Here is a 25,583-nt window from a genome sequence, read left to right as displayed (position 1 = left end):
TAAAACACATAGCAGACGAAGGGGGAAGGAAACATCTAAAATACATTGGTGTATTGTTTTTAGAAAAGAAACTTATAAAACATAAAACAGATCGATAATAAGTTGTCAGAGTGCAGGACAGGCAAAAGAGAAAAAGACAATAAAAAAGAATAATATATGAATAACATGAAATGCTATAAGTGGCACTATTACGTGTCCTTCCTCATGATGGTTTCTCGATGTTTGATGCATACTACTTGTTCGCACCTTATATTTTTAAATTTATTTCAATAACACAATTAGAATAATAGGTACTTCTTAAGTCCGCTTTTATTTCATGTAGGTCCCACTGCTACTATAAGCCATGTAAAATCAAATTATTTTATTAATATTTAAAACCAGTTGCTTGGCAATTTTATTACTGTTTTATCAACCTGTGAATGTACGTATGGGTTCTGACCCAGTGCTTATGTGGAAGCGTACAACCAGTGATAGGACGAATGATTTGTACATTATCACGTCGTTAAATATGATAACAAAATTGTTACTCTACACCCTCAAACCTTTTTTGTTGTTGTAATGAATATTGTTTAATGTCATTTGAATTGTTACTTAATGGCATTTTCGTACTACTACTATTTTTTTATATATTGGACTTCTCAGTTTTAACGTAATATTTACGTAAATCAAGAACGATATACTTCTAACTTCCCACGCCAGATGGTAGGTATTATGTTTTTTTAAAAACCTGTGTTATACCTCATTTCGTGTTATTCATATATTATTCTTTTTTATTGTCTTTTTCTCTTTTGCCTATCCTGCGCTCTGACAACTTATTATCGATCTGTTTAATAAGTTTGTTTTTTAAAAACAATATGCTAATGTATTTTAGATGTTTCCTTCCCCCTTCGTCTGCTGTGTGTTTTACGTACATTTTAAATTTGAATTACTTCATGATTCACAAATGCACAAGAGTTATTTAGTGTTAATATCTCGCAAAACCAGTAATATTAAGTCTTCACATGACACATGTCACATAGAGGGCGTTCCAAGCCCTGTCACACCGAGGCCTGCTGAACAAGTGCATGTAAACAGCGGCCTCAGTTTATGTGATCGCTCTAAGCTTGTTGACTCCAGTACCTACCAATTTAAATTGTATATTACAGGTATGTTCCTACCAACTGTTATGTTCATATGCAGATGTAGTTGTGATTTTCTGTTTTATACTATCGGATCGTAATGTGAAAATTTTTAACTTCTAGCACTGAGGATGGTCACTAAGTGACCGAAAATCGATTTTACGGTTAATAAAACAAAAAAATACGATCAATGCTGTCTCTCCTAAGTACAAGCCTTGCTTTCTACAAAACTTCACAATTTTTGCAACTTCATCCATCATGGATCTAAACTTATGAAAAAATTCTGCACAAAGCTGTTCTTGATGTAAACAGCAGTGTATTGACAAAATTGGGGGAAGCCCAGCTTTGCACACCATTTTTTCACATGCCCTATAAAACTTACCACTTCTGACAACACTACAGATGCTCAAGCAACAACTGCCTACCATTCAAAACATTCTCTAGAGCCAGGAAAATCTTTCCCAGTTGTGGTACTTTTCAAAGAAATAGTATCCAACAGTTCCTCCGCAACAGTGACATCTTTTTTGACAACCGTTGAAAAAACTGCAAGTTGAGCTATGCCGCAGTTGTCAGTGCTCTCACTGAGGCCAACCAAGTACTCTATGAAGTTACAACATTCATTGCGCAACTGCTCCTTTAATCCCACACCAATTCCTTTCACTCTTAGAGAAATTGTGTTCAAACAAGGTTAAAGCCTCGAATTGGGCAACTACAGAGAAGCGTATTACCTCTGAACACTCTGGGAAACACTTAAAAACTTGCCATCCATAAAAGGTCTTCCACTTTTTGCAATTTTCAGTCTAACAATGTAGCTTGCTCAAACTGTGCTTTCCTATGTGTGATTCAGCTCAGATGTCTGCAGGACAACAGCAGCAGTAATTACTGTAACTTTAAAATCTTGCCACACAAAACAGTCTCATAATTTAGTTTAGCAACGATATCCAAAGAGAGCTCAAGTTTCTATAGATACGAGTACAATTACAAAAAGATATATTTTTGTTTTTCTTTTCAAATGAACACTATGAACAGGGCTTACCTCTTCAGATTGTGCCAATTCTGATTTTACTTTCGTAATCAGTTCACTTCTGACCAGTCCAACAATTCCTTCGTGTACTGAGAAATGTTTACTTTCGTAGTGACAGCGCACTGTCAATGCTTTGATATTTACAGTAGAGTAGCACATTAAGAACAATGTTTTCCCATCAGACTCAACAAAGAAATACGAATCTTCCCACTGAGCAATAAAAAAATGGCACACCTAAATCCGAACTTTTTCTGCTCGTGATGATTGCTCCCGAGAGAGATTAACAGTGTCCCATTTGATAAGATTCTGAACACCGAAAACTACACGAAAGGAAAGAGGGGATGCAAGGGAAAAGCAACAATGTCACTTGATGCGGCACCACGAGGCACAAGCAACAAGTGCTCGAGTTGACTTGGCCTGGCTTACACTTTCAAGATATTGACGACAGCTCACAGGTATTATTCCAAAGCTGAGAAAGAAGTATTAGCCATTACCTACACAGTCAAGAAATTTAACGTATGTTTGTATGAGGTGAAGTTTCATTTTTTTAATGGACTATAATCCCCTCATCACGGCTCTCTGATAAAATGACTCACTGATTGCAATGTTGAGCACTTATTAATCAAATTCAATTATAAAATTCTTTTTCATATCAAGGATAAATATGCCAATGCAGATGCCCTCTCCTGGCTTTCAACAGGTCCCGATCCGTTACTCGGCGAAGATGAGATTTTAGGTCGAGATAGACACATTTCCCAATACCGGGAGGCTGGAGTAGCTGCCGCAATGGAAGACAGACCGGTTTATTAATATTTCAATCTATGACAACAGTTGTTTTTGGTCAATGGACTAATTCTACTAGTTACAGAACAGCACTGCCATGAGTAGTCATACCCTTCTCAATACAGAATGACATTCTGCAGTTTCTACATTCTGACCAGTGACCAGTGGGACTGCGGGGAGGGGGGGGGGGGGGGGGGGGTGGCATCCAGGACGTAAACGCTGGAGTTCTGTTCGGTGTTGTTTGGGAGGAAGAGACCAAACAGCGAGGTCATCAGTCTCATCAGATTAGGGAAGGATGGAGGAGGAAGTCGGCCGTGCCCTTTCAAAGGGACCATCCTGGCATTTTCCTGGAGCGATTTAGGGAAATCACTGAAAACCTAAATCAGGATGGCCGGACGCAGGATTGAACCGTTGTTCTCCTGAATGCGAGTCCAGTGTGCTAACCACTGTACCACCTCGCTCGGTCAAACACTGGAGTGGCTCCACATATACTGACCATGGATCAACAACCAGAACACATGGTCCAATCGGGCAACAAGCAGCTCCCAAGAAGACTGCCCCCTTGACGTACAGCTGTGGGAACGGGTCCACTTTGACTTCAATGCCGTTTCTAGGCACAAATTGGCTCACTGTGATTAACACATATTCCCACTTCCAATATATAGCCAGTCTCAGGTCCACAATGGGGAGGGGAAGCACCGTTATGGCCTTGTCAAAAATCTTTTCCATCAGACTTCTTCCCGAACAGTGGGCCCCAGTTTCTATCGCAAACCTTCAGGAACTTCCACGCAATAAATGGCTTCTGCCACATTTGGGCCCCAGCTTTTCACCCACAATCTAATGGTGAAGCTGAGCGTACAGTGTGCACCTTCAAAACTGAAATGCTAAAACATATCTGCCACAGTGCAACAGAAGATGCTTTAACGTAATTTTTAAGTTCTTTCACAGCCACACCTACTGGAGTTACAGAGTCCGGCAGAGCTTCTGCATGGCCACCAGCTGCGTTCACCCGTTCACATGCCAACACCGGCCCCATGTCCCCTGCCAGTTCCACTGTCACCAAAGTTCCACCCAGGCACTGCAGTCCGGGTACGTGCTTTCAGTCGTCAGGACAGACAGATCCTGGCACTCGCCCAGAAGACACACGAGTGCAAGCTGTTTGTGACGAAAGTGGAGGACAGGCAAGTCACCCACCACTTCAACCAGTTCTGCCTGCACACCCCCAGGCAGTCACCACCGCCGCCACCACCTCTGGCCACCACGGCAACTTCCCCACTGGACGGTTCTTCTCCTACCCTTCCTTACTCACTCCCAGGGGTGCCTCCCTCTTTTCCTCACCCTGCAGCACCCGCATCTTCTGAACAGACAGACTCGAACTTCCCACCTCACAGTTTCCAGGCAACACATGGGGCACCACAGCACCTTGTGTCTCTCCCTTGCTATCAGTTCAGGCCAGGGGGAGAGAGAGGTGGTCCCGGACATCAAGACAGCACTGTCACAGCTGGCACTCCCATTTTGAGCTCCCTTGCCTCAGTCAGTGTGCAGAGCCCACCTCCACCCCAGCCACTTTGGGCCCGACAGCCCGCAACCGGCAAATGGAGAGACAGCAGCAGCTCCGGCCACTGACAGTGCCATGGATGATGCATTCGTGGGGCCCACCAGCACGTTGGGTCTCGCAGGTTTCGGAGCTGCCGACAAGTCGTCTCAACCCTGAGGGAGTGGGATGTAGTAATGCCCACATGTACTACCTCACTGACACTACCAGATGCCAGTGACTCCTCCGACGGGTACTGCCACCACCCTTCACTCAAAGTACGCAAAGTTAAAATGTGGCCACTTTAACAGCATCACTCTCTTTCCACCTTTTGCTACTATACCACACTAAGTCATCAATGCTTGTTCACCATCCGATAGCATCCGTCTCAGAGACAGAGCCTTTGATCTACTACTGAACTTCGTTTTGGGATTACTCTGTTTGGATCAATTGTTTCGCCAGGTATTGTACTTATGGTGTCAATAAATAAGTTTTTAACTACTTTTCAGGTTGTTTCCTGCCAGCTGAGACAAAGATATTGGCATGTGTGTTTCAATGCATGGTGCGAAGTAGTTTCTCCACCATAGTACAGATTGTTCTGTTTGTACCCATTGGAAAGATGCCCCCATTAGAAAGATGCACCCATTAGAAAGATGCCCCCATTAGAAAGATGCCCCCATTAGAAAGATGCCCCCATTAGAAAGATGCCCCCATTAGAAAGATGCACCCATTAGAAAGATGCACCCATTAGAAAGATGCACCCATTAGAAAGATGCACCCATTAGAAAGATGTGGAATTTGCCATTAAAAAATTTTAAACTTCAGCCAGATGATTATGGCTAGGTCAAAACAACTTGCACATCAGTAAAGGAAATCTTTCAGCAGGTTGGTGTGATTATTTGCAACAAAACATATATACAGTGTTCATAAATTTCATTTAAAAGAGTATATTTGCAACAAGTTTGCATAGTGATTAGCAACTTCTCAATTTACAGAGATTTCACACCAGGCTATCTTCAGCACTAATCAGTTAACATTCAATGTTCTATTCACTAATGCTACAGCATCCTCACAGTATTATGAATATTTTCTTTGTTTATTATGACTGAAATAGAGTCTACCACCTGCAAAATCTGAGGGTTGAATATACACTTACATATGTGTACCGTAATTGCTTATTTGGGCTATAAACCAAAGTACCCGAATATTTGTTGCATTAGGCGTACTTTGTCCAATACGTTTTCAATGGCATGACATTTCCTCCTCACTATTTACATTAATACATCTAACAGTAATATCACTTAATCCATGCTGTGAAGAAGTTTACACCAGTGTGTACAAACAACACTGTCCAATATTTTACTGAATGAATTAACAGTTTTGGATTAAATTTGATAACTGCCAGATTGTCAATTATGAAACTTTTATATCAATCGCATAGTTTATGACAGTACTCAGCAGAAGAATGATATGTACTACCTCTGCACATGGCTTTTATGGAGATAACTACAGAGTGTGAGTGTGAGTTTTTAGGCGAGCTATTCATGTCCACCATTTTGATATCACAGATCAGTGCTGATGCCCAATACCAAATGGATCACTATATCCATCCAAATTGGAAGAGACAGAGGACCTAGCAGCAGGAATACCAATAATGAAATCAGAAGCTAATCATAGCACAGACAGGTGATGTTAACAGGGGAAATTTACTCAATTCCATGTAACTCAAACGAGAGAGAACAAAACAGTCAGAAAGTTCTATTCAATTTAAGTTCAATCCAAACAAATACCAGTAAAAAAATTTCCACTTTAATCTCAACAAATCCTTTGATAAGTTTCACAAATATGCATCATGAAGTTGGAAGAAGGTCAACATAGCACAACAGCACAACCTCAATAAGAGTCCTGCCTACAATCTACATCACCTACTAGTGTACAAGTAATGTACACTGACAGAAACAAAACAATACAACACAAAAAAAATAATTAGAGTAACAAAATTTTGTTAACAAATTTGTCCAAGTAACATATTTAAATGATTAACATTGCAGGATCACAAGTTAGTGTAAGTACAAGATAAACGATTGCAAATGTAAAATGCTGGTACATTAATAACCAGTGTAACCACCAGATTGTTGAAAGCAGTCTTGCAAACACGCATGCAATGTGTTGTGCAGGTGCTAGACACCACTTTGTTGAATCAAGTTCCATGCCTGTAGCATTTGGTCAATCAATACAGGGACTGTTAATGTTGTCTGTGGATGACACTGGAACTGTAGTCCAATGATATCCCATACATGCTCGATTGGAGGCAGATTTGTTGATCGAGCAGGCCAAGGCAACATGCCAACACTCAATAAAGCATTTTGGGTAAAAATGGTCGTATGTGGACAGTATTATCCTGTTGGAAAAACCCCCGTAATGCTTTTTTTGTTATGGTTTTATGGCGAAAAACTGCTATGGTCATTAGTGCCTGGCCCTGTAACGCTGTTCATCAATGACAACACAACGGGTTGAATCACAGATTGACGTACAATTTTGCACTCGCGATGTTCACGCTCGCGACCACTACTGCCAGCAATCAAGTACAGTGGCTACATTACTTTCAAGTCATTCTGCAGTATTGGATTAGGAACATCCTGCTTCTCATTGCCATATTACACAACCTCTTTCAAACTCACAAAAGTGTTAATAATTACTTCTATGTTGTCTTAAAGGCATTCTTGACATCAACTTACCATGTTCAATCTGAGGGGTAACTAACACTCACAACCATTACAGCATGTATTTAGAGCAAACCGGAATTGCACCATCATAGTGGCACTACTAGTGCCACTCTTGTGCAACTAGCATCAAACTGATATGTAGCAACATGCCTACCAACTCTCATTTATGTTGCAAATGTCTTTCTCGGTGTTGTAATTTTGTTTTTCCATCACTGTATGTACACTCCAAGTGATGCGAAGTTCAGAAAATAGACACACACAGGTAAAATGTCTTCTCATATTCTAGACAGGTTTTTGTTTCACAAATTTCCACAAACAAAATTGTCACTGAATAAAATTTTTTCTGCTCACACTCAGTTGCCTGTTTCAACAAACTGGAGTGATTTTACACTTGCTTGCAGATAATTTCACCACTGGGCAGTCTACTCACGACTTCGGTAGATTCGGCAGGTGCCCGGCATGCCCTGGTGCTCTGTTTACAGTGCCTACCTCATCACTAGTTGATGCACATGCTGGGAATGAGGTTCACGTACTACTGCAAGGACACAATACCTGAGCCACTAGATGTCACCAAGTAGCATAAATATTTGACCACCTGCAACAAAAGATACCATAGTTAACACTTTATCTGGGTAAACGGAGGAGGAGAGTCAGGAACAGCTGGATGCTTGTGAAGAAACTGTGAGAGAGTATAGAATGAAATTTAATAAATGAAAGTGGGATCTGGTTACAACAAGAAATAAAAATAGACCAACTAGCACAGTAGGGATTGAAGGCGAACCATTGCAGAAGATGGAAAATCTCTAGTACTTGGGAAATGTGACAGATGAAAATGGAAGAAATGAGGAGGAGATCAGTGAACATAGGAGTCAGGTAGAAGCAAAACTGCTATGTGTTAGGAGCCTTGTTTGGAACAAAGGCATCACACAAAAAAAGCAAAGCAGTAACATATGGAAGTTACTGACCTTTGCATCTGAACTCTGGTTATAAAGATGTACATAGAATTACAGGCTTGTGAAATTAAGTTCCTCAGAAATAGGAAAGGAGTAACAAGGAGAGGGAGGATGAGGAACGAAAGAGTAAGGGAAACAGTGGAAGAGGAACCCTTACACAGCAGGATAGAAACATCAGGCTAAAATGGTACGTGCAGTCAAAGAGAATGGAAAACAAGAGGATTCCCAAGAAGATACACAAAATGCAGACACAAAGGAAATGACTAAGAGGAATACCAAGGGATGGATGGTTGAGGACTGGATCACAGTGGACACAGACAGTGGGAAAACAAAACTACATGGTGCATGTTATGTTCTAAACAGACCTGGCCTGGGCCTGGAAACTGTTCAAGTTGTTGTTGATGATGAATATGCAGGGATTTCATGAACACAGATTATGGAAAATTTGGGGGAGTCCATGAATTTCAATATCTTGGTGAGCTAATACTGAAGAACAATTGTGACAGGAAGGCTAATAAACTCAAATCACAGAAGATAGAAGCTGCCTCTCAGTTTTGTAAAGACATGCATAATGAGATCTAACTCCTCTCCATGAAGCTACCGCTTTATATTCTAACTCAGTGGATTACTTCTGTTTCTTTTCTTATGTGCTGTTGTGACCTGCACAACTTTCCAATAGAGTGGGTGACTGCATAGAATTGCTAAATATGTAGAATATCCTTAGTATACTCTCAAAGAAAACAACCTAATTGGCATACAGCGCGATTTTAACTAAAGTTCCACTACTTGCCCCAGTGCAGACTGAAAACTGTCTACTGTATGGGTACCCTGCTTTGTAAGAATGATTTTCAGACTGCACTGCAGGATGTGTGTTAGTAGTTTTAGTGCCCCGACTTGCCATTAGACGCCGCTACTGGTACGGCTAAGTATGGTTCAAACACGCATTAGTGTGCATTACAGTTGCAGGCAGTCAACATGAGTCTGGACAAGGTGAGTATGGCTTTACTCATAAAGATGTTTCATCAAAACAGCAACAGTGCTACAGCTGCTCTCCTCGACTATCGATATATATACAGAGGTTCCCTTCCGTAATGGGGTTGCCGAAACAGCAACAGTGCTACAGCTGCTCTCCTCGACTATCGATATATATACAGAGGTTCCCTTCCGTAATGGGGTTGAAGAACAAGATTGGCAGTTTGAATTAATTCGCTATTTGGAGATTACTCCTGTGAGAGGCAGAGGACCAACTGTGACAAAAATTGTTCAAGATGTTCCTGAGAATGCGGGACGCGATGGGTGATCTCCATGCAGTGCATGAGCTGTGTCCCAACAGCTGAATATTCAATGGTTCACAGTTTGAAAAGCACTGTTGACAGCTATGAAATGGCATCCACACAGAGTGCACGTAACTCACACTGAGCAACGGTTGTAACCTGGAATGTTAATGTGGTACACAATGAACAAATATTACTGTCTCATGTAGAAATCAAAATATGTCCCCTTCGGTGTTTCATCCATTCTCTACTTCAGGTCCTCAAAGACGTTTCCACAAAATGTCATTGTCCTATGATCATTCAGAGTTTAATTATAACGACCCTGTAAAATCTGGACCAGAAGACAACAGCAGTAATGTAAATGTCTATACACAGTCAAATGGCTGGATTTGACTAAGACAGCAGAAACAATAAACATGGAAAAGAGCTACATCTGAAGATTAATATTTTACAACACAATTGAACAACTATGTGTCACAAAGAGAGAATGTAGAGTAACAGACACACGAGAATTTTTGAACATGTCAGCCAGAAAAAAATCTCCCTGGTGCAAGCTGCTCCAAGCCATGGCAGAGGCATTTGTACTCAGGAGGTTCATGTGACAAGACTGATATGATTATTGCCATAGGACAGAAACTAATAGACTGAACACAGAGTGGTAGTTGGAGCTAGATGTAAGCGACATTTCGTTTTGGAAATCATTACGGAATTCAATATTCCAAGACCCACAGTGTCAAGAGCATGCTCAGAAAACCCTATTTCAAGCAATACCTCTTACCACAGACAACGCAGTGGTCGACGGCATTCACTTAGCGACCGAGAGCAGCGGTGTTTACATAGAGTTGTCAGTGCTTATAGACACTGTGTGAATTAACAGCAGAAATCAATGTGGGACGTATGGCAAACGTATCCAATAGGGCAATACGGTGAAATTTGGTGTTAATGGCTGCAAGCAACCAGCATTATTGCCTTCGCTAACAGCACATTATCACCTACAGTACCTCTGGCTGAACTCTTGTCCATTTTGATTGGACCATAGATGACTGGAAAACTGTGGCCTTGTCAGACGAGTCCCTATCTCAGCTGGTAAGAGCTGACGGAAGCGTTAGTGTGTAGCGCAGACCCCACAAATCCATGGACCCAAGTTGTCAAGAACGCACTGCAGAAGTGGCAGTGGCTCCATAATGGTGTGCCCTGTGCTTACACGGAATTGAATGGGTCCTCTGGTCCAAATGAACCTATCATTGACTGGAAATGGTCACATTTGTATACTTTGAGACCATCTGCAGCCATTCACACATTTCACGTTCCCAAACAACGATGTCATGTCACCAGACCACAACGGTTCATGATTGGTTTGAAGAACATTTTGGACAACTCGAGCAAAAGATTTGGCCACCCAGCTTGCACAACATGAATCCCATTGAACATTTATGCAACGTAATAGAGGGGTCAGTTCGTGCACAAAATCTTGCACTGGCAACACTTTCACAATTATGGACAACTACTATGGGGGCAGCACAGCTCAATACCTCTGCCGGGACTTCCGACGACGTCTTGCATTCGTGCCATGTCGAGCAGCTGCACTACGCCTTGCAAAGGGAGGTCCGACACTGTATACCATGACTTGCCATCACAGTGTATCAGAACAGTTAACACTGTCTGAGGCTGCATATTGGGTTTTCTCACATTTCACAAAGAGGAATATTCAGTGTGAGTTGTTGACTTTGACCAGTGATGTAGCAAACACGTGAGAAGCAGGGTAAACAACAAGGTGGCTATTGTGACAACCAGCGGCGATTTTTCAAATGAGATACGTTATACAACAGTGTTGTCACAACCAATGTTTTGCTTTCACACCCATTGGCTCTGGCAACTAACAACAAAACTCAATATACGCACCAAAATGTAATGTAACAGCAGCTATTAACATGATGTCACTGGTCAAAGCCAATAAGTCGCATCAAATATACCTTTTGTCCCACAATCTCCCTTAATACTACGCAATGTACCATACTCAACCTCATTCCACTTGTCGGTTCAGCCAGAACAAACCCTTATATTGCAATGTGTTGAAATTTCTTTATGGCAGTGGTTCTTGCCAGATACACAGGTTATGGGAGTAAAGATGGTTTCAAATTTGAGAGGAGAGAAAGTTGAAAGATCACCCAATGCATTCCAAATGGAAACATTTACATTTACAAAGACTATCAACTGAACAGAATGTCAATGTTTCCCAGGAAAAAATTTTTGATGTTGACATTTCTGTGGGAAGAGCCGCATCGTCTACTGCTGTCAAAAGCTGGCCTATGTTTGCAATGCGCTAGTCACTGTGCTGGATTTCACGCTCTTGTCTGCTCAGCACTCATTTCGTTATTAGCTTTGTTTTTATGACATGAGGACCGAGATATTTCCTGTAAGCATTCTACAGAAAAGAGGTTAACTATCAAATAATGTAAAATGATTGAGGTATTACAATATATGGAACAAAAATATTACTACACGCACACCAGAACATAAAGAGATGACATAATTTTAATTAAAAGCCCCTTTTAACACAAAATAAAGTCAGATACAGAGGAAGGTTTGAAACCAGTCATTGGTTTTGACTGGTGATATAGAAAATGTGGAATAAATGCCTTAAAAACAGTGTGGCGACTATAATGTCATGTTATTGGTGATTTTTCAAACAGGCTACAGTACAGACCAGACTGTTACCACAACCCAATGTTTTTTCAGTACCAGGCTTATTGGCTTTGCAAACACTAACTGCCACCTTCAAACCTAACCAAGACCTCTGGCTAAAATACAGATCAGTGTGTCACAAGATCTAGTCTTTTTCCCCAATTCATTGGCTTCGCCGACTAACAACAGAACTGAATACATGCACCAAAGGGCATGCCACAACAACCATTACTATGTCACTAGCCATAGCTGATGGCTCATACTGAACATTCCTCTTGACCCAAAAAGATCTATCAAATGACAAAACCACAATTATTTCTTACGTTATCTGGCTACAAAAAATAAAGCATCACAGTATAGATGGGGTTTTCTTTTCATAACAGTAGTATATACACTTCTGGCCATTAAAATTGTTACACCACGAAGATGATGTGCTACAGATGTGAAATTTAACTGAAAGAAAGAAGATGCTGTGATATGCAAATGATCAGATTTTCAGAGCATTCACACAAGGTTGGCGCCAGTGACGACAGCTACAACGTGCTGACATGAGGAAAGTTTCCAACAGATTTCTCATACACGAACAGTAGTTGACCAGCGTTGCCTGGAGAAACGTTGTTGTGATGCCTCGTGTAAGGAGGAGAAATGCGTACCATCACGTTTCAGACTTTGAGATCCAATGACTGTTAGCAGAATATGGAATTGGTGGGTTCAGGAGGGTAGTACAGAACGCTGCGCTGGATCCCAACAGTATCGTGTCACTAGCAGTCGAGATGACAGGCATCTTATCCGAATGGCTGTGGATCGTACAGCCACACTTCAATCCCTGAGTCAACACATGGGGACGTTTGCAAGACAACAACCATCTGCACGAACAGTTCAATGACGTTTGCAGCAGCAGGTACTATCAGCTCGGAGACCATGGCTGCAGTTACCCTTGACACTGCATCACAGACAGGAGCACCTGTGATGGTGTACTCAACGACGAACCTGTGTGCACGAATGGCAAAACCTCACTTGTTCGGAAGAATCCAGGTTCTGTCTACAGCATCATGATGGTCGCATCCGTGTTTGGTGACATTGCGGTGAACGCACATTGGAAGCGTGTATTTGTCATCACCATACTAGCGTATCACCCGGCGTGATGGTATGGGGTGCCATTGGTTACACGTCTCTGTCACTTCTCGTTCGCATTGACGGCACTTTGAACAGTGGACGTTACATTTCAGATGTGTTACGACCCATGGCTCTACCCTTCATTTGATCCCTGCGAAACCCTACATTTCAGCAGGATAATGCAAGACCACACATTGCAGGTCCTGTACGAGCCTTTCTGGATACAGAAAATTTTCAACTGCTGCCCTGGGCAGCACATTCTCCAGATATCTCACCAATTGAAAACATCTGGTCAATGGTGGCCGAGCAACTGGCTCGTCACAATATACCAGTCACTACTCTTTATGAACTGTGGTATCGTGTTGAAGCTGCATGGACAGCTGTATCTGTACACGCCATCCAAGCTCTATTTGACTCAATGCCCAGGCGTATCAAGGCCGTCATTACGGGGTACTGATTTCTCAGGGTCTATGCACCCAAATTGGGTGAAAATGTAATCACATGTCAGTTCTAGTATAATATATTTGTCCAATGAATACCCGTTTATCATCTGCATTTCTTCTTGGTGTAGAAATTTTAATGGCCAGTAGTGTATTTACTCTAGCACACAAATGTTGGTGTTCTGAAATAGTCGGATGGCATTTTTGCTATTCTTTCACTTCTCAGCAATGTGGAAAATTTACCGTACAACTTTTGTCAAGAACATCCATCTAGAGTATTGTTTGGGCCTATTATAATCTTAATCATTGTTAGATCCTTAATTCTGATACTGTATTCAATTTCCTGTATCACATCTTCTATTATAAACTGTATTTTCACCATTTGGTACTGGGCAATGTAAAGTGTGTGTTTACATTCTGCTCAGTGTGAACACATCACCATTTGACAGTCATGTTCCTTTCAGAGTGAATTGACCTTAAAAGTGCACAAATGTTAGCATCAAATTAGGCAAACACTCACTTCATGCGACACACAGAAACTGTTTGGTTACAAAGTGACAGAATGACTTGCCAGCAGGGGCCTACTCAGCTTCAGGAGGCAGGATTTCAAGTACTGTTGATACATACATTTAGAAGTAGGGAAAAAACTATTAGGTATCTTTTGAAAATGTTAGATCATTCTTCAAGGAGGGAAGGTTGAGAGGCAGCCAGCTATTGTAAGGACAAGTGGAACAGAAAGTTGTTGGGGGAAGAAAACACCTACTTCCCATCTACAGTCTCAAACTCTGAACTATGTCATATGTTTGAAGCATTAATAACACGAACAATCCAACTGAAATCCCAATAATCACATTCCTGAAAAGGTCCCGATAACTGTACATAAAAAACAGGTGACAGATTTGAGGCAGTCACCATCATCTTTATGAAGGTGTCACAAATGCAGTCTCGACACTGCCACTGGTGAAAGCTGATTGTTAGTGTCTCATTATGGTCCTGCAGGCAAAAAAGGCAGTTTATGCTACATGGATATTGGTGAGCAAAACACTGTACTCGAACTTAATTTTAGTTACTTCCAACAAACTACTTTGCACACGAACGAAGAAACTGTTCATCTAATTATCCGCACTGCAAAGTCGTAATGCAAAGGAACTTAAGAAGATCTGTAACATGCAGCTTCCCATGTAACTTCTTATCAATATAAGTGGCATCATATCTATCATACCTGAAATGTACAACTGTGGAAGGTCAAATTCATGATAGTGTTACCAAGGCAAAGATGGTGTGTCTTGACGGGACTCAACTTCTACCCACATGGAAAGAAATACCATGAAGTCGTAATGGTGGGGGAGGGAAGGTATGATAATTTCATGGTTAACCTTCACAAGAAAAATGTAAAAGTGTCTTTTTTAATGTTCATAGGACACGCACATCTGCTGCTTCTAATATGTTAATAATTTTTAACTTGCGTTGGACTGTGTACAACTGAATATACACAAATTACATTTTGGTGGACATCTAGAAATGTTAATTAAAGTCACCAGTAATGTAGATACCATAATTAACACCACAGCAATTATTATATTTCATTTTAACCCTTTATGACAGAAATTTTTTTCTTTATGTGGCAATGTGACTTTTTAATGATTTCAGATGCAAGATTTAAACAAAGAAGTACCCATTTTCAAAACATACTTTGTACACTTGGCTTCATTTTATGGACTGAAGTACAGTGAAAATCCACTTTTACAATTTTCAACAGACTTCAAAAAATGCTGTAAAATGCGGGAAAATGTAATATGCGGGTAATGATGTTTTAAGGTGTACAAGTTACATATAGGATACCCCCCTTACATTTTCACACCTTATGTATGATGTGTATATAACAGGCATAAAAAGACCTAATGAAAGTTTATTATCTAATAAAAACTGCTGATGTAACAAACTGATAGCTGTCTGGGAAGTAGGAACATTTGACTAAATTTATACATAATAATAGATGTTTCTGCAAGTTTGCAGCTGTCATTCATTATTTAAATAAAGAAAGATTGCACTAGTTACGTATTTTTTGTACTTAGCACAACGTGTTTCGAGATTTTTTCTCATTAAGTGCAAATACGTACATAAATATTTTGTGTCATGTTTGAGTGTGTGTTATTCTGTGTCTCTTCCACTGTAGTCATCTTTCTGAGGTTATAAGGTATACACATATGCTAACTACCACTCACATTGATTGCGTAACATCACAAAAAATGCATATGTAAATACTGCACCTGACAACAAGAATAAATTTTCTGTAACGGAGAGCTTCCAATTTTAAGTTTGACAAGTTTTATTTTAAAAAATAATTTTTTAACTTTCAAGAGTAATGTGTCTTCACTGAAGTTGTTACTAACTTCTTTGTTACAATGTTCATTTCTAGTGTCTTTGTTGCAGTTACTTCTTACACTTTGTTGTAGTTTCTTTGTCGTGGTTGTTCATTGCAGGTTTCTGTATTGTAGCTGTCCATCGCTAATTTGTTTATTGAAGAGGCTTCTAAGAAATCTGAGACCATCCAGCAAGTTCTGTGTTTTCGTGAAGGATTTGCCAGTTGACACAGTTGCAGTGTGCTTTGTGAAAAGGACTGTTTGAAATGTCTTCTGACTGGGGCCACCGGGGAAGTGTGCTGACTGTGATATATAAGACAAACACAAAACAGACTTCATTCAGGCTGGGAGTAAGTGTTCTCATTTGAAAACTCTGTTTCAAAGAGAATATGTTTCCAGTGATGACTGTGTGTGCTAAATGTTTTGACAGAATAACAACAATGATAGTATCTGAACAAGGTGAAGCCTCACATGGTGCAGATGATGCAGATTTTGCGTCAATAGAGGAAGAATTAATTACCCTGAATCAGTCAACTACAGAGGTAGGTGTTAGTCCTGTTAAGAAACCGTGGCCAATGAAGTCGAGTCATAAGCTCTATCCATCAAGAATATGCACAGAAATTACTAAAGCTATGGATGAATACACAACAGCAAAACTGACTACACTCTTCAAAGTAGAAATTCCATCTTCAGAAGAAAATTAACCAAGGCACTCTTGGCGGGAATTTTTCACAAATATCAATTCAGCTGTTGAATATTGTGCATCCTACAGTGAAAAGGCACAAGTTTTAACTATTATTCCAGGGACACTTTAAAAGAAAATAATTTTGAACCACATTGAATCAGTATCAAAAGTACATGGTAGACAAATCGAGAAACGTGGGGTATGTAAAAGGAGTCTTTGGAAGACCAGATCCCTATTATGGTCATCCTGTAGAAGTGGCTAAGTTCAAATAGCACAGTCATTTTATTTGGAACGATAAATGGGATTGTTCTCAACAGAGTGCCAACACAAAAGACACTAACTGTAACAGTTGAAGGTCAAAAAGTTGTGAAAGTGAAGAGGTAACTGGCTTTCAGTATTAAAGAAAGTTTTGCACTTTATAAGAGCAAGTATACAACTCCACATATTGGAAGATCAAACTTCTATGCACTACGACTTAAGTGGGTAGTTCCACAACCACCTAGAGATGTCCGTTTATGTGTGTACTGCGCGATTTTTGAACTTTGTGTGGTAACTTCGAAGAACTTACTGGAGCACGTGACATATGACACCTTGTTGGGTGTGTGAAGTCATTAGTAGTCTGTAACATAAAGTGAGATACTTGTTTGTTTCCAGAATGTGGTGACTGCCCTGGAAAGGGAGGACTGTGTTTACGGACACTTTGCCTGAAAGAAGTAGCGGATAAGTCTGCAGAAATTACATATGCGACATGCGAGGAAAATAAACTAATTAAGAAAACTGTTGGCTTTGACAGTTTCATTGGTGAACTTGTTAAATGGTCAGTGAAAGCTGTAACACACCAGTAGATGAAGAAGTTGCAACAACAACATACTGCAGAAAAAGTGTGTAGAGACTGAAGAACTATGTTTAGTGCTTCACTGTAATTTTACTGAGAACTGGTCTGTAATTCCCCCACAAGTACAAGGGAATCATTTAAGTAATGACCAGGTTTCAATTTTTACAGAAGTGACATTTTCAAATCAAGGCCACAAGTGTTTCAGTTATAAGTGAGGACACAGGACATGACTCAGCAAATGCTTTGCTAGCAATGTGCAAAATTCTTCAACTGCAAACAGGGGCAGAGAAGATCATTATTTCTGATTGTGCTCCTAGTCATTTTAAAAATCGTTACCTGCTGTTTGAATTGAGAAAGTCGCCTGTGCCAACTTATTGAGTATACAGTGCTACTGGTCATGGGAAGGTGCCTTGTGACAGTGTAGGAGGCCTGCTGAAGCACCATGCTACAAAGCATAATGTTTCCAGACCAAATACAGCTGCGATTCAGAATGCTGAGGATTTTATAAGAGTCATGAAATCTTACACATCCCCAGCCCTCATTCTTTTGTCCAAAGAGGAAATCTAAGAACTCCATGAGCAGAAAGAAGAAGAATGGCCCAAACAAATTACTCTTGTTAAAGGAATTCAGAAGACATTTTTGAACTCAAAGTGATGGGCGAATTCCTACTGTACGCACTTCAGACAGCAAGAAAAAAGAAATTTCGTTCATTCAGCCGACACCTCAGAAACAGCAGAAACAACAAATATTCAGATTCACAACCTGAGAAGGAAGATGTTTGTGGTGTGTGACTGACAGGTGGATTGTAGAGATTATTGACACCAGTTATAAGTTAAATGAAATTGTAGTGAACTTTATGCTACCACATGGACCAGCTACCGGATACAGGTTTCCAGCTGAAAGATAGCAACAATGCCATCAGTGCTCACTTGCCGTATACAGTGTGTTGAAATTGTAAGTGCTGCAGCTCCTATTGGTTCAACAGGAAGGCATATATCAAAGGAAGATACAGAAGCAGTGGCACACATTTTTAATTCATTGACTGGCTAATTTCAGTACAAAACAGAGTGCACAGAAGTTGTATAAACTGAACCTTTAAGACTCTGGACCGTTTACATACATTTTGGAACCAATTAAAATGCTTGAAAAAGTGAGTGTCTTACTCATCTTTCAAAACTAAAATTATGTTAAATAAGGCTAGGTTTTTATTTTTATGAGCGTGTTATGTGATAATAAAACAGATTTTATGCATGGCAAAAATTTCAATTGTTTATAACACCTGTTCAACCTAAAAGTGGAAGCTCACCTTTTCAGGGAATGTAGAACTATGTGACACTAATCAACAGGAGGAAAAAAAAAAATCAAATTTTCACGGATTGGCATTTTTGAATTTTTTTTTCCATAAACTATTAAACAAGTTCAGAATGCTATGGTAAAAGAACTTTGACAGGTAAGGCCAAATAGAGGATTTCCGTTATCATAAAGCATTTATCTTTTAAATAAAAGAACAAAATATATGAACTGTTCTAGAAATACAGCATTTTAATTTTTTTTCCAAAATTTACATCTTCAAAATGGTATGCACAGTCTCATCTTTGGAGGGCTGTATCTCTGAGCAGAAACTTTTTTGGAGAGAACTAAAACTAATACTTGTTGAAACTTCCTGGCAGACTAAAACTGTGTGCCCGACCGAGACTCGAACTCGGGACCTTTGCCTTTCGCGGGCAAGTGCTCTACCAACTGAGCTACCGAAGCACGACTCACGCCCGGTACTCACAGCTTTACTTCTGCCAGTACCTCGTCTCCTACCTTCCAAACTTTACAGAAGCTCTCCTGCGAACCTGGAAGTTAGGAGACGAGGTACTGGCAGAAGTAAAGCTGTGAGTAGCGGGCGTGAGTCGTGCTTCGGTAGCTCAGTTGGTAGAGCACTTGCCCGCGAAAGGCAAAGGTCCCGAGTTCGAGTCTCGGTCGGGCACACAGTTTTAATCTGCCAGGAAATTTCATATCAGCGCACACTCCGCTGCAGAGTGAAAATCTCATTCTAATACTTGTTCCTTACTTAGTTCTTCACTTTAACATATGCCAAATTCAATAACATCTGAGACTATGAAAGTAAGATTTTTTTTTCCTAGCCTGGCTGAACTGATATGAACTATGCCTTATATATATGTCACTTAACCAATAATTTTATGAAGATCTCATTTTCTATCCAAACAAGACTAAAGCTAATACATAACCAGTTCAATACATAAGGCAAAGGACAACATAGCCTAAACAAGCTATCGATAAACTGAGGTCCATTCTTTGGTCAGATAAAATTAACAAAAAGACAAAAAAGATTACATGAATCAATAATAAATAGCACTTGTTTACACAGGGCGCAATCCTGGGAAACAACACAACAAGATTGAAGAAGACAAAGCCATACAAATGGATTTTTTGAGAAGTTGTAGAGTTTCAATGCGACAGAAGATACCAAATAAAAAAATTGTGAAGCAAAAGAAAACTCGCATGCGCGTCACCGAAGAGGTGAAGAAACGGACTTTCAAATGGTATGGGCAAGTGATGTGGTTAGGTGATGAACGGCTGGCGAATACACAGTTAAGATGAAGAAACTGCATTCTTGCTTCATGAAATCCATTAACGCTAAGTTACATGAAAACACAGCTAACTGTGGAAGTCTCATAAAATTTGGCCTTTAATATACTGACAATGAAGAAAGTTACGTCACACAATAGACCATCTGTCAGGGCAACCGATAAATAGTAGGCAATAAATTTTAATCTGTTACACCAAGTTTCATATAATTGATGACAGGACTAAATGCTGTCGACTCTCTAAAAAAAATATATTTATTACAAACACATTCATTTTACTTTTGATATGAAATATTTTAGATTTTACAAAATGGTCAATTAAAATCTACCGGTAAGAGTGTTGTTATGCAGTGAATGCCACACTGAGGTAATTACTTTTTTCTCATAAATTCTTAAACCACATTTATTTTCATGTAGAACAGATCGTCAAAATCTGGCTATACTGTTACCGCAAACACAGTTAACTTGCGTGATGTGTAGATGAAATAAAATTATCTACTGTAGACTGTACACATACCTACAGCAGCGAACGACTGTTCCAACTCTGTCAAATGAAAGACACAACCGCGCCATGCCCTTCGTGTTGATACCACGTGACCAGCGGGTTCACACCACTGGTCCACATTGACTTTAAATAAGTGAATATCGTAATCAAAATAAGAACGATGCCGCGAAACTAAATGTCACGCACGTGTATTATAAATGAAACTCTAGATATGAGATGGAATCAATGAAATAATCTCAATGAGAAATAGCTCTACTATGACATTGTAGTAGCATACAAATATCCATTGCCCAATTCACAAAAAAAAAATTGCCGGCCGGAGTGGGCGAGCGGTTCTAGGTGCTACAGTCTGCAACCGCGCGTCCGCTTCGGTCGCAGGTTCGAATCCTGCCTCGGGCATGGCTGTGTGTGGCGTCCTTAGGTTAGTTAGGTTTAAGTAGTTCTAAGTTCTAGGGGACTGATGACCACAGCAGTTAAGTCTCATCGTGCTCAGAGCCATTTGAACCATTTTTGAACAAAAAAAATTGTCACTAGTTCAGAATCGCTATAAGGCGTTCATCATAAGAATAAACTTGATGTAAACATTACACTATGTATTGTTCTGCGTTTCCTGTAATCTCATTGGATTTCGATCCACGTGAAGCGTAAGCCAAGCTGTCTCGAGTATAATCAAACGCAATGATAAGTATTCGTTCTATTTTGTGCGTTACACGCTCATCGACACGGCGATAATATCAACAGCTTTACCGGCGCTTTTAAACTAGGACAGCACTGGCCAACCAGCTAGTCTGTCTAACCTGCAGTTGTAAAAAGAGACGAGCAGACAAATAATACAGCTTCGAATGTCATTTAATGATTAAATAGAATGAAATAATGTAAGGCAAAACTCCGGCAGTATGCTCCATAGGAGACATACGGAAACCTCCCACAGAATTGTAATTTAATACAAGAGTGATGAAAATTGCCAACCTAAGCACAGTGTCATTTTTCTGCGTAAGCTACGTGTGACGAAAGAGGGTATTGCAGAGATTTCAGCGCATAGTCAAATACTGAAGCCAGTGAAGGTATTATTTATAGTCAGTCGTCAGGTAATCTCTGAACTCCTTCCATATCAGAATCCGAGGAATCCATTTCAGCACTGGAAGCGTCGTCTTCAATGTTGATAGAGTCCAAACAAAGAGTCTTAAAATTTTCTTAACTTAAGCGTTCTCAATTAACAATCTTTTATAAAACATCGATAATTAATAAATTATATTTGCAATGAAAACTGGAATTTTGCGATCAATATGTAATTAACAAAGACAAGAACTCCATGCAAATGCATGCTTTTATAGAATCATTGGGCATAGCTCAAACTTAGTAGTTACTTTCTGATTCCAAATAGGAACACTTCCCCATTCATATTTTGACCTTTTCGGGAATAAAAACATATAAGGATTGAAGAAAAAAGGTGGAGCGGTGGGGGGTTAGTTACAGGATCAGAAGGCCGGCCGCGGTGGCCGTGCAGTTCTGGCACTGCAGTCCGGAAGCGCGGGACTGCTACGGTCGCAGGTTCGAATCCTGCCTCGGGCATGGGTGTGTGTGATGTCCTTAGGTTAGTTAGGTTTAAGTAGTTCTAAGTTCTAGGGGACTTATGACCTAAGATGTTGAGTCCCATAGTGCTCAGAGCCATTTTTGAACAGGATCAGAAATCTAAGATTCTCGCGATAGACAGACAACCGTCTGCTGAATGTGTCATAAACAACTGCAAGCGGTCTTGTGGGACCTCACTAGCAAATTTCGATTCTTAAATAGAAATCATTCTGTAAACTGTCTTCGCAGTGTGTGCGCGAATCTCATAAGTTACTGTAGTTCTATATGTGTGTGTTAATTTGCTTGGAACTAAAAGTTCCAGACGTGTACTCCTTGCACAGTGGGTAAAAGGAAAGAGTCTTATTAGTTCAGATTTTTTTTTTTTTAACGCGTGTGACGAGGGCCTCCCGTCGGGTAGACCGCCTGCCTGGTGCAAGTCTTTCGATGTGACGCCACTGCGGCGACTTGCGCGTCGATGGGTATGAAATAATGATGATTAGGACAACACAACACCCAGTCCCTGAGCAGAAAAAATTTCCGACCCAGCCGGGAATCGAACCTGGGCCCTTAGGAGTGACAGTCTGTCGCGCTGACCACTTTTTTTTTTTATCACATTTTGTTCGCTTTTGTTCGTTGAATCTGCTCGGGGCGGACATCGTAAGACATCCGTTTAAGTTCATTGTTGATCGATTGACTCAGTTTTTTTATTACAGAGGGCAGCTAACCCTCTGACCGAACACGCTGAGCTACCGTGCCGGCTATCCACTCAGCTACTGGGGGATGCTAGTACTGGGGCAAGGGGGTTCTTCCCCAAAGTACCATTATCCAAGATGGTGGCGATGACGTCATCCAAGATGGTGGCCGTTACGTCAGTTAATGACATCATCCAAGATGGTGGCCTGATGTTATTCAAGATGGTGGATTTTGGTGGGAAGATAGGTCAATTGGGCTACCTCCACTAACCTAACCCCCTCCCATAGAAAATGACGGGAAGTTCAAATTTCATCAGGACAGTGCAACTCACCTCTACTAACCTAAGAAAATGGCTCGAAGATAGGTCACTTGGGCTACCTCCACTAACCTAAGTCACCCGACCGCCACCTCCTAGTAGGGATTGGTTGGGGAGAGGACTCGACCAGTGCTGGACATAAGTCTTTATTTAAACTATTTAATGCAGTACAGCCATCCAGTGTGTTCACCATGTGGTCCAGACTCCAACTGACCCAGTATACAGTACTGCCACCAGAGGGCGCTCTCATCTGTGACATAATCCAAGATGGCTGCCATGATGTCAGCTGATGACACGAGTACCGTTATCCAAGATGGCGGGAAACAGTGTGTTTGTCTCGAGGTCTAGTACACAGTACCACCACTGGAGCGCACTGTTGTCCGTTCTGTGATGTAGTCCAAGATGGTGGGGGAAAATTTTGGGAGCCAATAGGAGCCCTTAATCCTGTCACATGTTAGATTTCAACCAGTAGGATGGCAGTATCTGGTGACGTCATTGGAGGGGGTATAAGGGAAGCTCAGCAGCTCTGGGACCTCAGTCTTGTTCAGTCAGTCAGCAGCAGCAACAGAAGAAGAAGAAGAAGAAGGCGAAGAACAATGGAGTTTCAACAGCAGTTGCACTCCAGCACAGTCATGCAGAACAGGAGGAAAAGGAAAAGCAAGCATCCCATATCACATCTTTCTCTCTGGCTAGCCTTATTATTATTATTCATTGTTTCCTCGTATTGGTCCATGTCTAATGCTTCCTTGTCTTTGTCCAGTTGTAGCCATCGACGCATCCAAGCCAGCAGGGTCGAGCACCAACTTGCCAATCTCTGCCATGTCCGGACCTGTAGCAACCTCACCTGCCATCCTGTCAAGACCTGCAGTGACCTCTAGACCTGCGGTGGTAACAACCTCCAGCATGTCTGAACCAGTAGTGGCCACGTGGGATCTGGTAGTGCACATAGCCCATTTGCTGGAGCAGGACAAGGAGCTGCTGTTGTCCATCCCATTCATTGATTTTTGTGATGAGGACGTACGATCTGCCCCCAATACTTCGAATGCTGTCACTGGTAGTGGTCCTAAACAACAACAAGATGGAGGTTAGTACTGGTCACCAACATATGACCCATCCCACCAGAACATCCCTGTGATAGTGCAACCACAGAATGCAGATACTGTAGATAAGAAGGCGTCGAGTGCACCTATGCTTTTCATCTCCACATACAATTTAACTCCCAGTGGATCGCAACATGTGAACATTGCTATAGAAGCACATCATGTCTGGGACTTGCAAGCGAGAACAGAGATTGAAAATGTGTCAAAATGTGTTAAAGTGCCAATTCCCAACTTCTACTGGGATGAAATATGTTGTGCAGAGTGCTACATCATTCAGGAGATGATTACAGAGTATTATCCACTTCTTTCTCTCCCAAACATTGGCCTTACTGGTGTGATACTTTCTATTACAACTGTGTTTGATGACTGTGCATTTTGTGTGAAACCGGATGACAACTGTGTTTATCTAAGGCATGCCTCAGTTATGAAGTTATATGATCTGGACACTGCCATATGTCTTGCACTGGAGAGACTGAACCGTTGTTTGCCTATCATAGACTCTGCATGCAATGATGTTGTAAACTCTCTACGTGCATAGTGTACATGTTGGCATGTTGATGATTTGAAGCAGCACATTTGTTTGCGCATGAACGCTGAACCGAAAGAGAAACAGATTAAATGTGTGTGTGAAAAACCTGAGTACTTTGAGGCATATCTATTGGCTTGAGGGAGATATGCGCTGAATTTATTGCATGTCAAAAAGCTTTATTTGGCAAATACTGTACAGGTGCAAAGGAGAAGATACATACAGATTGTAATGATATTCCTGAAATACTGCACCCCATGTATGATATTTAAATAAATAAATAATTCATGTATTTATAATCTCAAACCGTATTTGTGTTTTATTTCACACCTCTCTCATTATAGTCAAAGTATTACAATTATTAATTTTTTTCCATTGCTCTAAGAGTTCTTGAGATGATGATTAATCAAGTTACCCTTCATGTGTAAAATATATGGTTGTTTTCTCTGTGTAGTCAATATAGCTCAGTCGGTTAAGTGATGGAACTATAGTGGCTACACATACTATTATCATCCTTTCCAGTGTATCACTCTATATATGTCAACTACTTGTCTGCACCTGGCGTAGTTAGTATCATGGCAGAGTGGGTGAAACATTTTCATCACAAGGACTTTGTTATCCGTGACTGGTCCTATGAATATGTGAAAGAAGACCTGAAGGAGAACAAGAAGAACGGAATTCTCTTTCATGATAATATACGAGCAATTATTCTAGGTCCATCCAACTGTGGGAAGACTA

The 25,583-nt window shown here is 40.7% G+C and overlaps 1 protein-coding gene across 1 annotated transcript; it reads left to right on the top strand.

Moving 5' to 3' along the window:
* The first annotated feature begins 899 nt into the window (after positions 1-899).
* LOC126412390 (uncharacterized) lies at positions 900-25,058 on the top strand. Its single transcript, XM_050081967.1, has 2 exons — positions 900-1,145; positions 23,980-25,058. The coding sequence occupies exons 1-2, from the start codon at positions 944-946 to the stop codon at positions 24,306-24,308; spliced, it is 531 nt and encodes a 176-aa protein (XP_049937924.1). The 5' UTR covers positions 900-943; the 3' UTR covers positions 24,309-25,058.
* Positions 25,059-25,583: the final 525 nt, after the last annotated feature.

The sequence above is a fragment of the Schistocerca serialis genome, chromosome 7 (assembly GCF_023864345.2).
Source record: "Schistocerca serialis cubense isolate TAMUIC-IGC-003099 chromosome 7, iqSchSeri2.2, whole genome shotgun sequence".
NCBI lineage: Eukaryota > Metazoa > Arthropoda > Insecta > Orthoptera > Acrididae > Schistocerca > Schistocerca serialis.
Note: the sequence above shows the minus strand (reverse complement) of the source record. Positions and strands in the feature narration are given on the sequence as shown.

Bases quoted from the DNA above. Each gene is read 5' to 3' on its own strand.
- LOC126412390 (XM_050081967.1), top strand. From the start codon at position 944: ATGCACAAGAGTTATTTAGTGTTAATATCTCGCAAAACCAGTAATATT. The intron at 1,146-23,979 runs GTATGTTCCTAC...GTCTTTGTCCAG, and splicing joins ATTTAAATTGTATATTACAG to TTGTAGCCATCGACGCATCC.